General features: G+C 39.7%; 1 protein-coding gene across 5 annotated transcripts in view; it reads right to left on the bottom strand.

Annotated features, from left to right (window-relative positions):
- The window catches only part of Mctp1 (multiple C2 and transmembrane domain containing 1), a 592,866-nt gene that overhangs the window by 179,290 nt on the left and 396,021 nt on the right, over positions 1–17,555 (bottom strand). For all 5 annotated transcript variants that reach the window (XM_048424315.3, XM_087896744.1, XM_087896742.1 and 2 more), the window contains 3 exons: positions 15,846–16,016; positions 12,980–13,110; positions 827–1,013 (listed from right to left, as the gene is read on the bottom strand). In XM_048424315.3, the coding sequence (XP_048280272.2) occupies positions 827–1,013; positions 12,980–13,110; positions 15,846–16,016 (489 nt within the window). The remainder of the gene's footprint in view (positions 1–826; positions 1,014–12,979; positions 13,111–15,845; positions 16,017–17,555) is intronic.

Here is a 17,555-nt window from a genome sequence, read left to right as displayed (position 1 = left end):
GTTTGAAGAATATTGTAGAGCATTCATATGGCACTTCATGTCAGCTGCACAACCTGATAAGGTGCGTCTTTATTAAATTCAGTTACTGAAAGGGTGTCCGTCAGCAAATAGGAATGGTTTTAAAAAAGCCATTCTTTGTTGGTCGGAGCTCGGTTTCATGGCTGAGTGTCTAGAGGAGACGTCTAAACACCTGGCAGCACCGGACAATACAAGCTTTGTGATTTGAAGTGGAAAAGCCTTCCCCTCGCTTCATCAGTACCAAGGCGGTTACTTTTCCAAGCCGCCATCGAGAGACAAAGGTGGAGCAAGAGCTCCCCTCTCTGTTGATTCAAGACAACTACAAGATGTGAAATGCACCCGGAAAGTTGCTGGGAAACAGGAAGACTGGACTATTTAAAGGACATAAAATTTGAAGATGGTGACTGTTTACGGGCATTCATCCCACCCCAAGCCCCACACTCAGGCAGAATGAAAGGTCTCTCTTTTGACCGCTTTTCATTTCATACTGACATGAGACTTTTCCGAGCTGTAAACATCACTCTGGATGTCCTCTAGCTCCCAGCTTCTCAGGATGCTAATAACCTTATTTTAGATTTAGTTCCTTTATGGAAAATTTCTCTGTATGATAAAATCACAAAGCAGAATCTTAGAATACGGAAATGTGCTCTGAAATGCATCCTGGAGATGATCAAACTACAGACATCAGCGGGGATGCATGGCAGCTCCAAGGGCCTACCCTCTGAAAGCCACTTGTCTTTCTGGGAACACTGTGCACAGTCTCATCTGGGAACACGTGCGTCAGGAAGGAAGCTAATTGCATACGTACATATCTCTTTAAGATCTCCCCCCGCTCCTTCTGGTCCTCCAGGGAGTGGACAGAGAGGTCGGAGATACTGACTGTGGCCGAGGCTGTCAGAGTGACAAGCAGAACCAGGTGGCCCTCACCCTCTTCCAGCTGTAACTCCAGCTTGTGGGTTTGCTCCCTACTGAGAGACGACAGGTCAACCTGGCACCTAGAAACAAATGTTTTGAATTAGCAAACGGCGTTCTCACCACATCACACAGATATGGGTTTGTTGGAGACCTGTGAAAGTTAAAAGCAATAGAAAGCCATCTGGGACAGTGTGAGATCAACTGCTCTCTTCACAAAACTCAGGCCCTGGATATCAAAGAACTTTTAATTGCTTGTTTCCTGTAAGACAGAAACTCAGGTAAAGCTGCACTATTTTCTCCTCTGGTGCTGTACTCGGTACCAGAGTTGGTGCTCAGACCTATTCAGGTTGAAGCAAACTACCAAAAGCTGAGTTTCCATGCCACTGTTGCTGTTATGTGATTCCTCCTACCAGTTCATAAATGTCACTGAATAGCAGCTAGCATTCACTGTGGAGAGGTTAAGTTTTATGTTTTTATACTTATATGCACAGTGCACTCACTGAAACAACATGTGTCCTCCAGGGCTGCACAACGTGGCAAACCCTGCTGCACGTGCCACTCTCATGGTCCAAACACCTGTACTCTTGTCCTAAAAATGCCAGTTGATTTGGAGGAAGAGATAATACAGTGACGATCAGGCTAATAACCCGGGGCGTTGGAAGAGGGGACAGGGATAAGGAAAAAAACATTTCAAACAGGAAGTGGGTTGATAAGATGGCTCAGTGGGTGCTGATGTTGGTGTTTTGGACATCTGAGTTTCAACTCTGGGACCCACATGGTGAAAGGAGAGAACCAGTTCCCACAAATTCCACTCATGTGCTGTGGTACACACACACACACACACACACACACACACACACACACACACACGGAAAAATGTGATGATCAAGAAATAGCCAATTACCAAAGTAAATGTTCTCAATACATCACAAATGAGATGGGCGCCTACGAGGGAAAGATTCATTCTTGCTCCCTTTAATTCCTCACTCTATCATCTGTTGCTTGGTTTCAAAGCTGTTTTTAAATAACAGCGTAATTATGACAGTATCTAAAGTCTTCAAAGATTGTACCTGAATTCAAACATCTCTCTTATGAGACTTTACAAAATGAATCAAAGTGTGACATTTACTTTTATTTTGTGCACAGCATTAACAATGACTATGATTAGACACAGAGGATGTGTTAAATTCTATTATTAAGAGAGTTAGAAACTAGTCTGTACAACTCTGGAATACACCTTCCAAATGCTAGAATAGATACCAGAAATCTTATTGACTCCGTTAATACAACAATCAATTCAAAATACTATCACTAATTCTCCTCAATGCTAAAAAATTAAAATAAAAAGCCCACGCAATATCAAATGCTTTATCTAACATTCTGATTGTAATTAGAATCAAGTTCTCAATAACACCCGGAGTAAACTGAAAGTTAAAACACATTGATGAAAAACAATCAGTCAAAAGCAATCTTTAATGAAAGGAGGAACAGGAACATGGTTTTAGAACACTCTCCAGCTCTGGCACAGTGCCTGTTCCACAGTGTCTGGCGTTACTGGTTGGGACTACCTCTCCAGCTTGGGTCAGGAGTGTAATACTAGGTAACAGAATGGGGATTATGATCCAGACAGAATGTTGGCTGGTAGACTTGGGACCATGAGGGATCTTTCATTCACTTTGTTCCTTTCTGTATCCCATTCCCAGCTCAGTTTGATCATGTCTTTCCCAGGCCCTTCCTTCTGTTAGCCTTGTATAGGGTGCTGTAATGTCGTACAGAGAAGAGACTAGAATACACTCAAGCCTCCTGGTCATGACCACTTTGCACAGGCTGTGTAGATGCTTCAGCTCCTTTCAGAGTCTTCACAGGCTTCCGAGCTGGGAAAGTGCTCTCAAGATACTTCCTCTGGAAGTGCAAACTGGCAACTTTTAGAAGGAATTACAGCCACAGGTTTATTGTTTGTTTGTGTGTGTATGCACACGTGCATGTGTGTGCATGTGATTGTGTGTGTGTGTGTGTTGTGCTAATAAAAGTTCAATTCTAAATACAATAATTTTGAATAAAGGGCACATATTTCCTGAATTATTGAATATCACCAACTCTTCCTGTAAATAAGCAGCTGGCCTATTTCACTTAACACTTCACTTAATTATTCTACTTATTACAATAGGTATTAAGGATTTGTTAGTCCTGCAATCTCCTACATGCCAATGAAAAACTGAGGAGAAGGGAGGTCAAATGACCTAAGTGAGCATATACAGTCGTGACCAGAGTCAGAGCCAATACCTGGGCCTCTGAAATGGAAGGCCTAAGCATTCTCCTCCGATGCTGTCACTGAGTAACCGCCTTCTTGGAGGAAACTGTGCAGTTAGCAATGGTTCTCAGAAGGTCAGACATTTCAGTTACAGGAAACATCTTCTTTTCCATGTATAGAATTGTGTTATTTTTATTTCAATGTTTTAAACTACATATACATTAGGAAGTTAGCTATGCTTATTCTTACAAGACAAGAACACTTCACAAATTCAGATTTAAAAGCTATGATACTAGTAAAATTTAAACAGGATAAATTTACAGAACTGTTGTTTCTTCATCAATGAAAACTTCAGTATTGAATATGCTCACAGGAAGAGCCATGTGTATTGCTTCAGCATTTTGCCTATCCTAATATTAATATAGAGAACAATAATATGCTGGACACGGGAGTGTTAAATGTTAAACGTGGGAGTTTTCATTCAACTGTGGCTACTCAGACATCTTATTTATCTAAAATTCTGCTCAGGAATAAGAAGCTGTCTTAAATGTCAGTTTTGCCGTGACTTCGCCAAACTGTCTTGTTAATTTGAAGATAAAGTTTGCATCACACCTTCATTGCTGAGTATCAAATCAGGTGACTGCTGGGATTAATGTAGAAAAAGAATTTTCCATTCCCTCTTAGCTTTTGAACAAATATGTACAAAGACAGAACCCTGTGGCATAGTCTACTGCCCTGCGAATATAGTGCTAATTGGTGTGGGATGAGGTGCTTGTATGTGGCTCACCTGTACTGGTAAATTCCTCACAAAGGAAGGATTCATCACAGATGAACTATAGAAGTAAGAGATTATCCAGGGGACCTAGGCATACAGAATGCTTTTTAAATATGAAAATGCAAAATTATTTTTTTTAAAAGCAGTAATGTAAATTCATGAACTCCAGAAATACTTGGCAGAGATGAAGAACCCAGAGTCATTTTCTCATTCCAGGACTCTGTTTCCACTAATTAGCTGCGTGACCTTTTCCAAGACAACTTTCCCACCTGAATTCCACTTTTCTCATCAGCAGTTATGAGATAATTGAACTAGATGAACTCTGAGTTTTCAGAATCCCCAATCTCACAATTTGTGATAACTCTATCCATGTTTACGCTTGTGTCTTTCTTTCTTTGCAATTCTACAAACTAAAAACCTAAAAGAGTGAGTTTATCTTACAGGTAATGAAATATTATTCCTTATTCATCTTATAAAACAAAACAAAGCAAAAGACCCTTGAAAGGCTGTGCAAAAAGAAATCTATATAATGTAACTTTGTACTGTCTTTCAAGCAATATCACGCTGTGCCTCCAATATCAGCATGAAGGATGTCAAAAGAAGGCACTGTAGACCCTTCTCTTTGGCTCAAAAATAGCTCTCTTTGCATGTGTTTTCTATCAGGAATCTACACTTAGGGTTTAAACATTTATTTAAAGTATCTTATTATTTCCCTGAATTCTCCAGGAGCCTTGCTATCCAGGAGCCGAACTACTTGCTTTGACTAAGATGTGTCTTTGATTTTGTGCCCCAAGTGGCTGCTCTTCACACCAGCACCCTGACTGGTCACTGTACCCGAGTCCTCACTGGTCCTGTTCACACCAGCACCCTGACTGGTCACTGTAGCCAAGTCCTCACAGGTCCTCTTTATACCAGCACCCTGACTGGTCACTGTACCCGAGTCCTCACTGGTCCTGTTCACACCAGCACCCTCACTGGTCACTGTACCCGAGTCCTCACTGGTCCTGTTCACACCAGCACCCTCACTGGTCACTGTACCCGAGTCCTCACAGGTGCTCTTCCCACCAGCACCCTCACTGGTCACTGTACCCAAGTCCTCACAGGTCCTCTTTATACCAGCACCATGACTGGTCACTGTACCCAAGTCCTCACTGGTCCTGTTCACACCAGCACCCTCACTGGTCACTGTACCCAAGTCCTCACTGGTCCTGTTCACACCAGCACCCTCACTGGTCACTGTACCCAAGTCCTCACAGGTCCTGTTCACACCAGCACCCTCACTGGTCACTATACCTGAGTCCTCCCTGGTTCTGTTCACACCAGCACCCTCACTGGTCACTGTACCTGAGTTCTCACAGGTCCTCTTTACACCAGCTGTCATCCTTCACTTGCTTAAATAAACTGGATCCTCTCCTTGGCCACCACTGCGTGTTCAGGTCTAGTATTCACATGCTTGACTTTGTGGCTTCTACATTTGCAAGCAAAGCCACACTGTAGAATGAAATATTGCTCTCAGAACCTGTCAATGGAGCCACACGAAACAATTCAGAGACTGGTTTCCTGTGGAGTGAAGTTTGAACAGGAAGTGGGAAGATACCTTCTAATCTCTCCTTCCCTCTGACTATTCCAAAATACAATCTGATCTTATTGCTTGACTGCAGACGGCCATGACCTATGCCTCCTAAGCAGCCTTTCCCTGATACACAGAAAATCGTGAACATATTAGCAGCATATTACGTTGTGTTGTGTGCCAGGGCTCCCCCTTCTTCATCTCATATCATACTTTATGGGAATATACCTTCCAGTAGTAAATCAGCAACACCCAATTTTTGCCTCCGAGCTAAGGTGAAAGGTGTTGACACAGTTTATCCACACGCCCAGTTTTGGATGTTAAAATCTTGACTTGACTATGTCCCTCTTCCTACTTCCCTTTCCCTAAAAAATATACCCATCAACCCGACAAGGCCCTCACTCAGCCATTATCAGCCTGTGTGTGCTTGTCTGTGCCATATCATGTGACTCCAGGCTGCCCCTACCTTTCCCCAGCTTCTGGGGGTTTGGATGAGACCTCCTCCCTGTCTGATCCCATAGCCTTCCTCTCCTTACCTGGCTACCTTCTACCAATCCTTACTGGAAAACTTTGCAGTTGTTTCTCCTCATGTTCTGAAACGTCTGTAGGCAGGGGTGATACCCTGTCCTTTATAGCACCTACACTCTATCTAGGGCTTTACAAAGAAATGTCATCTCAGAGAGGCCAAAGAGTCACCTGTGGGGAAAGGTTTCATCATGGCAAGGCCAAAACTAATGCCCAGTGCTCATTCTGATACATCGCTACCATCTACTCAGAAAGTGATCCATATTCTCCTTCGCTCCCTCCCTCCCTCCCTTCCTCCCTCTCTCCCTCCCTCTCCCTCCTTTCTTCTTTCTTCTTCCCCTTCCACCCTCTCTCCCTCTTTCCTTTTTTCTTCCTTTTTTCTTCCATTATCCCCTCCTCCCTCCCTCCCTCTCTCCCTCTCTCCCTCCCTCCCTCTCTCCCTCTCTCCCTCCCTCCCTCTCTCTCTCCCTCCCTCTCTCTCTCCCTCCCTCTCTCTCTCCTTCCTTCTTTCTTTTCTCTCTGTCTTTTTCTTCCTCTCTTTTTATCTTTCTTTCTGTTTGATTTATTTATAGCACTCATTTCACTCACTCATTCACTGACTCATGCATGTATGCGACACTACCCAATTTCTAGGGGTCACCTATTTTAAATCTAAGTTTTCCTGTCTTTATTTCTTGAATACCGAATACCCACCAACTTGATATTAATGTGAAGAAGATTATTTGATTTTAGAGTACATATATGTTCAAGGGTTCACAACACTGAACTGAAACACTCATTTGTATTATGATATTAAGCAAATCATTAAAGCTTTTTGTGTTTCCTATTAATTTTATCTTGAGAAGTGGTTCTATATATAGTTCTGGCTGGCTCAAACTCACAGATATCTACCTGCCTTTGCCTCCCAAGTGAGTGCCGGGGTTAAAGGTGAACACCATCACTTCCAGTTCAGCTTATTTTACTCACCAAATAAAAATTTAAGAAAAAACCAGTCTCCCTTAGCTGGAGCTGTAAGAGCACAAAAATCAAAGGTACTTAAAAAGTTATAGCGCTCTCTAGTTACAGCACCACTTCACTTTAGTTTGAACTTTGAACTACATATATCTCAATCAATCAATTAATATAATAGTCAAAACAGAATTAGCACTGAAGGGAATTTCAGAGACATTTTGCTGCATTCCAAAAAATAAAAAAATTGAAGTTCAGAGATCAAAAAGTTTGAATCATGTTTCATAACTTCTATATTAGAACTCAAATATATAACATATAATATATATGTTTGGATTCCTTAGCCATATGAAAGAAAGATCATGCATCTTAAATGCTGTTTTACCTGAGAACTGAAGGAGAAATTGGTCCCCCTCACTTTTATCCTCCACACCTTGCCTCGGCTGCTCTTTATTGACAATGGTCAATGTTTCTTCCAGGATAAAATAACCTTGTGGTTAGCATCCTTGCTGTGTTGGAATGAGGCTCCGGGGGTAGAAGAAGTAGGCATGGAGCTCTGAGCATACACACTGACCCACATAGATTGTGTAACAGGAAGACATCGAAGGCACCAAGCAATCAGCAGTGACGGTAGTCTGTGCTGAACTCCGGGTCCTCCAGGCCGTAGCAAGTGGATTCAAGAACTATATAATCTAGTTTTAGCTAAGTTAATTCTCAAAGAATCCACAATTAGCTTAAAAATACCCTTGCTAAATAACTGTGAATTGAAGACAATGCTAATTGAACATGCACAAGAGAGCATCTATGTTAAAATCTGGAGGGCACCTTCACTCCTACTTATGGTCTGTGTCAGACACACTGAGGAATAAGTCACTGCTGGGATATTCAGACCTACCAAGAATTCAGCCATAATAATCCAAATTATCAAGCATAACATTTTTAACAGGAGTTTATGTAAATTTTCTTTAACAATGAATTACAAAATGTTGTTTATACCCTGAAATATTAGGTAAAGGTATTTTGGAGCCATCATAATTAGCAAGATATTTAAAAATAAACCTTCCAAAAAAGAGAGCATGTCTCTAGTATTTCCTTTCGTGGAAGGTATTTGAAAAACAAGAGTTTTACATACTTTTTTTTAAAAAAAACAACTATTCAGTAAGCTATACCAATCTTTAAAAATGTCTTAATATGTAAGAACTACTTTATATTACTATAACCAATGGTTGGTAAAATATTATAAATTCTTATATTCTGAATTAGAATATATCATACTTTGGAATATTAGCAATGGAACAAACTTAGCATGAAACTGCTGAAGGGTCTCCAAGTTTATGATTATTCAAAACTTTATCTCTACCTCAGACATTAAATAAGAAAGAACAACACTGAATTCCTGTTTTCCAAAGTTACCATGGTTCAGTTGTGCAGAGATTTTTCTGTCAGAGCATACATTTGTAAACCTGTATGTAAACTTGAAGGTAAACTATTGAATCTTCTACATGTAGTGGTGCCCAGAAATGATACCAGAAACTTTGTCCGTTAGTTAACAAATATTAAAATGGGCACAGATTTAAAACTTTCAGGAGGAAACAATGATGCATGAACAAAAGATTAAAATTAATTTAAATGCTGCCTATAGTTCTAAGGAAATATCCTATTTCACGAATCTTCAGTTAGGAAATCAGCAAAAATATCATGACAATAAAAAACTCATTAGTTTACAAATCTTTGTGCTTTGCAGTTAATAGTACATGTGGGTTTGCTTTCTTATATATGTAGGACACAAAGGTCATTGTAGTTTGGGTGTTGAAAATAAATGCCCCAAATCAGAATTACAAAGTTGGTGATGCGAATGCACTGGTCTTAAGCTTTAAGAGTCAAAGCCAAAGGTTGTATTACTCCTTTCCCATGCTAAACCTGGACATGCATGTTCACCTCTACGCTACACCTAAACATGTGTGTTCACCTTCACATTAACCCTGAATATGTGTGTTCACCTCCATGCTAACCTTGAACATGGAAGTTCACCTCCATGCTAAATCTGAACGTGTGTTCACATCCATCTTAACCCTGAACATGTATGTTCACCTCTATCTTAACCCTGAACACGAATATTCATCTCCATGCTAATCCTGAACATATGTGTTCACTTCATCCTCTATTCTCATTCTTTCCAGGGTTGTTTCATGCTATAGGATTGAGAAACATGTTCTTTGCCTAGAACTAGCCAGTTTATAGTAAGTTTCCTTATATCATTCATAAAACTTTTCTTAAACCTTCTACTCAGGCCTACATTGGCAATACTTTGCTGTTCTGGACATTACCAGCACTAAGTCCCTGATAACATACAATGAATAATATCACTAACAATTCACCAAACTAAAATACATATATTCCTAAGTCAATGCCACTTTAAAGATAAAGGACATTTTGCATCTTAATAAATTATACCATAAATCTTGCCATATTGGACACATAACTCCAACTGAATGAAGCTGCATGCTATACGATTTACTTATCCTGTACATTCATAAAGGCAATTTGCTTTCCGATTATTTACCTCAGCTGTCAGCAACCAATTTGTTCAGATTAATGCTCTACATAAAAATGTTACAAGCATGAGGATTTATTAGCTGACTATCGCAAAGGTGGCAATCTTTTTTGCCTATCAAAATGCTGGCGATCAGAAAGTTAAATAACATAGATTAATATTATTTCACCTTTGCTTGAAATCTGTGGTTCAACAACAGGTAAGCTTTGCAGTGTGATGCGCATCATCCAAATTGGTTTACTGATTATTTTACTGAGGAGTTAAAGGCTTCCAGAAAACAAGCTGAATGTAGACTGTAGTGAACCGAGGGTTAACTTTAGAGTCAGGGTACTTGGATTTGTACCCTAGATCACCACTCCACTTGCGTAATCACCAAGCAGCCTCGTAACCAACTTTGGCTTCGTTTTTCGTATCCACAGAATTGATACAGTATACACGTTTCTTCTCTGCCTCCTCACACTGAGTTGTATGTAAAGATGCTTACAAGCTTGAAAAGAGTCATTGTCATTGCTAATCTATGTCCCTGGTGAATAAATCTTTATGTAAATTAAACAACAAAATGTGTAAACTCCCATATACCGTGATGATGAAAACTCAGAACACAGTATTAGAAGAAGCATACTATAACAAATGAAGCCATAGAGTTATACACAATATGCTAGCCTAGAACTAGCCTATAGTTAATGGCATAGAGAATGGGTCATGCTTGAAGATACCTCTGTAGAATATATACATGCTAAATTTTGAGGCTTAATGCAACCATAGTACTGAATGTCCCAGCCAGAACAATAGGGGAAAAGGGAAAAATGGAGGCAAACTGTTACTATTTATATGTAATGTGACCTTATTTATTGAATATCCCAAAGATCTAAAGTCTCACCAAAACCTAAGAACAGCAATAAGAGTCATGTTAAAAAAAGATCCAGAAGTCGAGGAGCAAAGAAAGGTGGGGAGGGAGTCAGGATGAAGGGGCCATTTGAACAACGGTGCCCTGTGTCATCAAGCTGGGAACAGACTGTCAGATGAAGAGACAGGTGGAAGAAGTGGCTGCTGCCCCAGGGAAGGCTCCTCTCACAGCTGATCTACTGGTATGTGTAGGTTCTTTAAGAGGACAGTCTCCTGGAAGACCTTCATGTCATCTGGGTTGCAGCCTTGATGAAGAGTGGACTGCTGGTGTGTTTGATGAAAGTGAGAAAAAAAGAAGGAATAGAAAGGTGGCTCTGATAGTTTTAGTGTTAGCAAAAGACAAGGGAAAATCCAGCTTTCAGGGATCGGGAGGTTGAAGCTTCAGTACGGAGTGTCTGAAGTGAAGAACCGTGTTAATTATTCCAGTAGTGACGTCCTCAGCTGTGTATGAGACTTGGGTTGAAAGGGGAGTTATAAGAGTGACCGGCACGTTGCCAACTGTCAATCCTGAGTGGTGCAGAAAACACACAAAGGGTTCGACTCACAGAGGGAGCAAGGGCAGGGAAGGAGCCAAGGTTTCAGGTCTAAAGCACTCACTCTGGAACTATTGTGTGAGAGACACGAGGGGGAAGATGTGCATAGTAGAGCACAGGCAGGAGGAGATGTGGTACCTTGGAAGCCAAGTGGAGGAAGCCATCAGCCAGTTCCTGCTCTGGTGCGGGTGAGGCTAGGCAACCTGATGGGAGACCTGCAGTGGATAGCTGGGGGGCGGGGGACAGAACCCTGACTCCCTGAGTCTGAGTGAGAATGGAGGGAGGCAATTTTCCAATGCTAAAATATTTATGTTTCACCATTCCAGATGTGAACATGTTTCTTTAATTGATAGTCAGCCTTGAACAAACTAGCCTTGCTATTGAGTTTACATCTGTGAAACATATTTTCAAAATAACATGTTGCTCAGCATTGAAAATAAACAATTGAAGCACAGCATGCATCAGCCCAGAAGCAAGAAGGAGTGGGGCAGATGTGCCCTCCTCTGCCCAACATTGAGGGGAAAGGAAAGCGGCTGCACAAAATGGGCCATGACATTTTACAGTATTCAAAGTTGCAGTTTGAAAATTCTTCCCCCAGGAAGAAATGCTTAAATGATATTTCTCATTGTGCTATTAAACAGGAAAGGCAGAAATCATGTTGACATTCCACATTGAGAGTAGCCAGAAAAGAAGCTAGCAGGTTTTAGAGTACAGTGCCTTCATCCAATGTAGTCTGAATATAAAGTAAGAATGGAACAGGTTCCACTTGGATGATCTGATTACTCAGACAGGCACTGTTGCTTAAACTATGAAAAGAAGTAAGGGTCCATGTAACAGCTAGATTCTAACTCCCTGGGAGAAATCATGGCTTAAGGAAGGAGATGCAGTCAAATGCATCTGTGGAATGACCCTGAGACTGGCAGACGTACGCCCTGACTTAAGCTACCAAGAAGAACTACCAGTAAACTCTGATAATAGTCTTTTTCTGAGGGGCAAAGTGCAACCAAGGCCCCTGTTCTCCAAAGGTTTGAGTACTATGCGATTTGTAGGCCACAGTGGTGTTTCCCCAACTTTGTTTGCAAACCAGATACTAATAGTTAACTGAAACAGTGTTGTCTCCTCATTCACACGCACGTGCTGAAAGCTACTGCTTAAATAGGTATGTCAGAATCATTAAAACAAAACTAAGGGCCTCAAATGTCGGTTTGGATTCCTGTTTTTACTTTTAGACTGAAAGTTCCTTTATGCTGGGAATGTATGAGTTCTCTTCGGATTGTAAATTCCATGACTACATTGAAAAGAGATTTTTTTTTTTAAAAAAAATAACAAACCTCTCTATGCACCATGCTTTTTTTTATGCTGGCAAGTTCTTACACATTTTGATACAATGGACATATGTAACTGCCAAAAATATAAAAATAGGCTTTTTAATCAGAATACAGTTCCTATCATTCAAGTAGTTGATCCAAATAACCTTAACTTTGTAGAGAAATGTCATTCAAGCCTTAGAATACACTTTGCTGCATTCTCAAATTATCATGATCTGCCTCATTCATGTTTTTCCTTTTATAAAATTCTGGAAGTCTTTCCTGATTTATTAACTCCTAAGAGGTTATAAGGATTCTTGTAGAGTTGCAGAACATAACACATCTGATCACTGTTAAAACAAGCATCATTGCGTTCTTTCTTCTCTAAGTGTTCCATATCAGGTTAAAGTCCTCTTTTTCGACTCCCATACTTTTAGGCACAATAATTCGGACATCTGGAAAAAATTTCTGGATACAAATTGGAATAGCCTCTCCATTAACTAGGCAAAGGTGCCACCTACTGGTCATTGTTTGAATCTCCAGTTGTCAGTGCTAACCAGAGCTGTATTGCTGGAAGGTTTCCTTCTTTAAAACTGTTGACAGCCAGTGTTAAAGTTTAGATTGTTTCAACAGAAGCTTGTCATCTTTATGGTCAATAAAACACCAATTGCACAAACCTGCCGATGAAATCATCCCTTTTGCCAGCGTCTCTGTCCCAGGCGGTGATGTCGATGACCCCCCCTTTTTCCTCATAGAGATGGAAATCAAACTGTTCCCTCCACTGAGGATTTAAAGTTTTGGGCATAATCTGAAAAGGCAAAAGTTATTTTAGCTTCAATAGTAATATTTAAAAACAACTTGAGACATTATGCAGAAAATCGTTGAGGGGTAGTAGTTCAGGCAAACTGTCCGGGGTGTACATATGTATTAATTAGTCTCTGTTGAGAGTAGACTCATGGATGTGTTCAGAGAAATCAGAAAATCAGAAGTAAGCCCTTATACTCTCTTATTATCTATCTTAAATGCATAAAAAGGCAGCCTGTCAGTGCAATAACACATTCAGATACTAACATTTATTCTATCACAGTTACTGATTGAAAAAAGAACACATAGTCAGTTACCTTGTAATAAAATAAGACGAGAATTCCCAGAGTTCCTGTTTTCCCTCTCTGTGCACGTAATGTTTAAAATACATGAAAATGGACAATGAGCTATGTAGAAGCGGAAGGAATAGCAAGTGCATTTGGGGGGTCCTAGCTTACTTCGCCTTCAGTGTCTAGCATTTAGCGCCATTCCACTTCCCAACATGGAAGCTGCAGAGTGTGAGTCATTCATGTAGCATAGACAGTAAGGAGGTCTAGGCTGCCATTTTGTAATTTTAAATAAGCAGAGAATAAACCCAATAAATCAATAAACAAAGTTGCCAATATTAATGTGCTATAAAATTCCACTTAGTATTTGCTTGGACTACACTCAGATTTGTTTCTCTGGCCATCCATTTTAAAGCAGGTAGGTATGAAATGGCCTTTTCTCTTCTTCATGTATGACAGACGGGTCCTTAGATGCAAAGAGTTTGAAAGCAATGATGTATGTAATGTGTAAAGGTAATGCAAATGAATCAAAACTTTAAAGTTCATAATCTGAAATTAATCTGCAATAGATCATGAACAGAAAGATCAAAAGAGACACCTGTCTATAGTGGGGTTCATATTTTATGTCTAAAGAGCAGAACTATAAAACTAAGCCAAATAGAAAATGCAAATCGTGTTAACTGGGAGAATACAGAAGTGGTCATAGATAACTTTTTTTTTTAAAAAAAAATAGTATCTGTTTTAAATTTGTTCCTAAGCTCCTGACAAAAAATATGTTACTAGATGGATCCTATGATAATTCAAATGCCCTCTTCATCTTAGATAATGAACTCCTATGGCATTTTGAAATATAGTTCTTTTGTTTTGTTTTGTTTTGTTTTTTTCAAGATAGGGTTTCTCTGTAGCTTTGGAGCTTGTCCTGGAACTAGCTCTTCTAGACCAGGATGACACCGAACTCAGATCCACCTGCCTCTGCCTTCTGAGTGTTAGGATTAAAGGTGTGCACCACAACTGCCCGGCTAGAGTTCATCTTTTTTATCAGGTCATAAACAGACTAACTTTTTAGCCTTTGGTATTCAGATTGTCTTTCTCATATAACTTTCTTTCACCTAAAATTTATGTTCAAATTTTCCATGTGGGCCTCCATAAGATCACCAAATAGCATGCCAGCAACATGCACTGCCTATTAATACATCAGTTTTGTGATATTTTGAAGACCTTAAGTTCTAATGAAGACTTTCTGGACTAGAAAGAAACTAGATAAAGTTTTGACCCCAAATCCACACAAAGTGAGTATATTAAAGACAAGGAATTTTCACACAAAAAGCATGTGATTGTCATGTAATTCAGGATGAATGGGAAGTACTCATCCCAAGGTGTCTATGAATGCCAGCTGTTAAAACCTGGAAGCAGTTATAGTTGGCTATAACAAGATGTAGCTACAATCCGTAGGTGGTTGCCATTACCATTAGTTTCATAAATGGCACGCTATTGATATTACTTAATATATTACCACTAAAAATTGTTGCTCTACAACTATTACTGATACCACTAACCTTCTTCCTCTGATTTTAGCATTTACTGGGAACTTATGATCACAGCAATATTTTAAGCCCTTTGTATTTCTACCCTACATTCATTTAATCTCTTTAATAACTTGCTTAAGTAGACATTATTGTAGTTCTATTTCTGCAGAAGGGGAAATTGACACACAACATGATTAAGTAACTTGTGTCATTGCATATGACTCATAGCAACAACAGGGGTTTGACTCTTTGTTTCTGAAATACATCTTAAAATTTCTGCATATGACATGGCCATTGCAATCCTGAATACTAACAGTTGTTGCTGCCTGCATGGGGCCTGATGAAAGAAAAGAAAGAAGAAAAAGCAAGTGAGGCAGGGAGGAAGGAAGGGAGGGAGGGAGAGAGAGAAAGGAACAAACGAACGAAAGAAGGAAGAGAGGAACATGCTGGGAGGGTCAAGTTGAAAAAGAAAATGGTGGGCAGAAGTGAAAGGGGAGGAAGAAGAGACATGAATGTAATTGTAATACATTTTATTGAAGTATGACATAAAACTAAAAAGCTATATGATTAAATAAAATTGCAGAAATAATTTTAAAAACACCTTTGGTGTTGTATTGGTCATAATTGGATTGTATCACATGACCCAGAGTAATCTGAAAGAATTTCATTGCCTGTAAAATATCTGTCTCACCAATGCTGGAAGTGCTGGTGCCGGGCAATGCCCTGAGCATTTCCGGGTGGGGATATTGTTGCTCTTTCCTCTTAAATTTCACAAATGTGCAGCGAGCTAGTTCCTGAGTAATAGATGAGGGCAATGAGACAGTTCTCATTTCAAAGGGACCCAATGGTCACAGCTCCTAAAGCCTGACTGCTAACCAGTCAGCGCCTGCCCCCCAGTGCAGGAGCACAGAAGGATAGAGACGTACCTTGCTCTTGTACTTCTGATGCCCAAGTCGGAACTTCACATAGGGGTCACTCAACCCATTGGAATCCATTGCTTTGAGGTCTCGGCCCTCAATGAGGGTGATGCTAACAATTCCTCTCCACAGGTGTGACTTCCTATGCTGGTCTGACAGACGCAAGCTTTGGGTCTGAAACTTTGGCAAAGAAAAAGTCAGTTAGCTTATTGTGTAGTAAGATCCAAGCTCCCAGTTGGCCTTGCTCTTTTTCCTGGATAGTTTCTCAAAGAATAGAAGTTAGTTGGCTATTGATTAAAGAATTACAATTTATGGAGTATTATGTATTAATTATAAAGTTATTAATAGATTATGGAATTATCTCATGATGTATTTGTTATGTTCAAGGAATACTCAAGCACTACAGCTTGTTGGCTCCTAAAATTAAAAGATATAGATATGCCTGTTTCAAAATATGCCTGAAATAACTATCAGAAACCACAACTATACTTCTCTATTGAATTTTTAAGTTTTAAGAGTAGTTTTTCTGTATTAAAATAATTTTTCAGATGATTTTAGCAAGTTAGACTTAGAAAATTTTAAATCTGTCTTACCATCTTAGGGGATTTAGTGACTTTCTAGAGAGCTATTTAAGGGACCAGAGAATACAAAGCTAAACAATATGTTCACTGACATCTTGTTTTTGCCTGAAACTTGTGTCATGAATATTTACAGTTATTTTTAAGTTAAAATGTGATTTACATTAGAATGTCTTTAGAGTTTTCCCTCATTCTGGTGTATGAATAGTCTAATAATATCTAATATGCTCAATTCTAAACCACAATATTCAGTCCAGTGAACAAAATCAAAATGTTTTAAACTAGTGAATTTACTAAAATACCACATGGTCTTTAAAAGCTGAATGACACAACAAACTAGAGAAAGAGAAATAACAGCAAACACGCTCCATTGGGATTCAGTATCTTGAAGTGCTAGAGAATCACCGTTTCAGTTGCTAAGTGTGTTTGACCCACTTATAGTCAGTCATACCAAGAAGAAGTTCAGTTCTCCACACGTAAACTAAAAGTTGGCCATATTTGATGCCAAATCCACCTGTTCTGCTTGTCCACCATAGTAACGCCAAGGCTAATTGTACATGTGTTCATCTAAGTTATGCGTTTCAAGGTACTTTTATCAGGAAAGCAGAAACTATGAGCTTCAAAAGACAGTAGTCATAGTGTTGGCAATATTTCCCTGGAAATCTTTCTAAACAATGCTATCTGGATACACTTGGTCAACAGCAGATTTTGGACATTGATGCTGTCTTATTAACATCATCACACACCTCACCTGTGAGTTTCAAGAGCAGCATTCAAATGAATCCTGAAAGACAGGAGAAGTCTTGGAAAGTGTGAGCAAGCCCCACAGAACCCCGCCTACTTCATGAGGATGCTTTGCTTCCATTTGTGCCACACGCTGGGTTTCTACACTGGATTTTGTTTGAACAAAGTATTTCTCAATAATAATTTGTTTAGAATTCATTGCACAAACAATGACTAAGTATTGACCTTGGTTTGTTTTAGGGTTCATTGCCATGCCAGTTGATTATGTTTGGTGGTGCTGGGGATTAAAGCTGGGACCTTTTGCATGTAGATAAGCTACCACTAAACTTTCCTGTCATGAGATTCTGCTTGGCTGCTTGGCTGATTGAACAACTGATGGTGAGACTGTCCCTAACAG

Source organism: Myodes glareolus, chromosome 15 (assembly GCF_982192425.1).
Source record: "Myodes glareolus chromosome 15, mMyoGla1.1, whole genome shotgun sequence".
Classification (NCBI taxonomy): domain Eukaryota; kingdom Metazoa; phylum Chordata; class Mammalia; order Rodentia; family Cricetidae; genus Myodes; species Myodes glareolus.
Note: the sequence above shows the minus strand (reverse complement) of the source record. Positions and strands in the feature narration are given on the sequence as shown.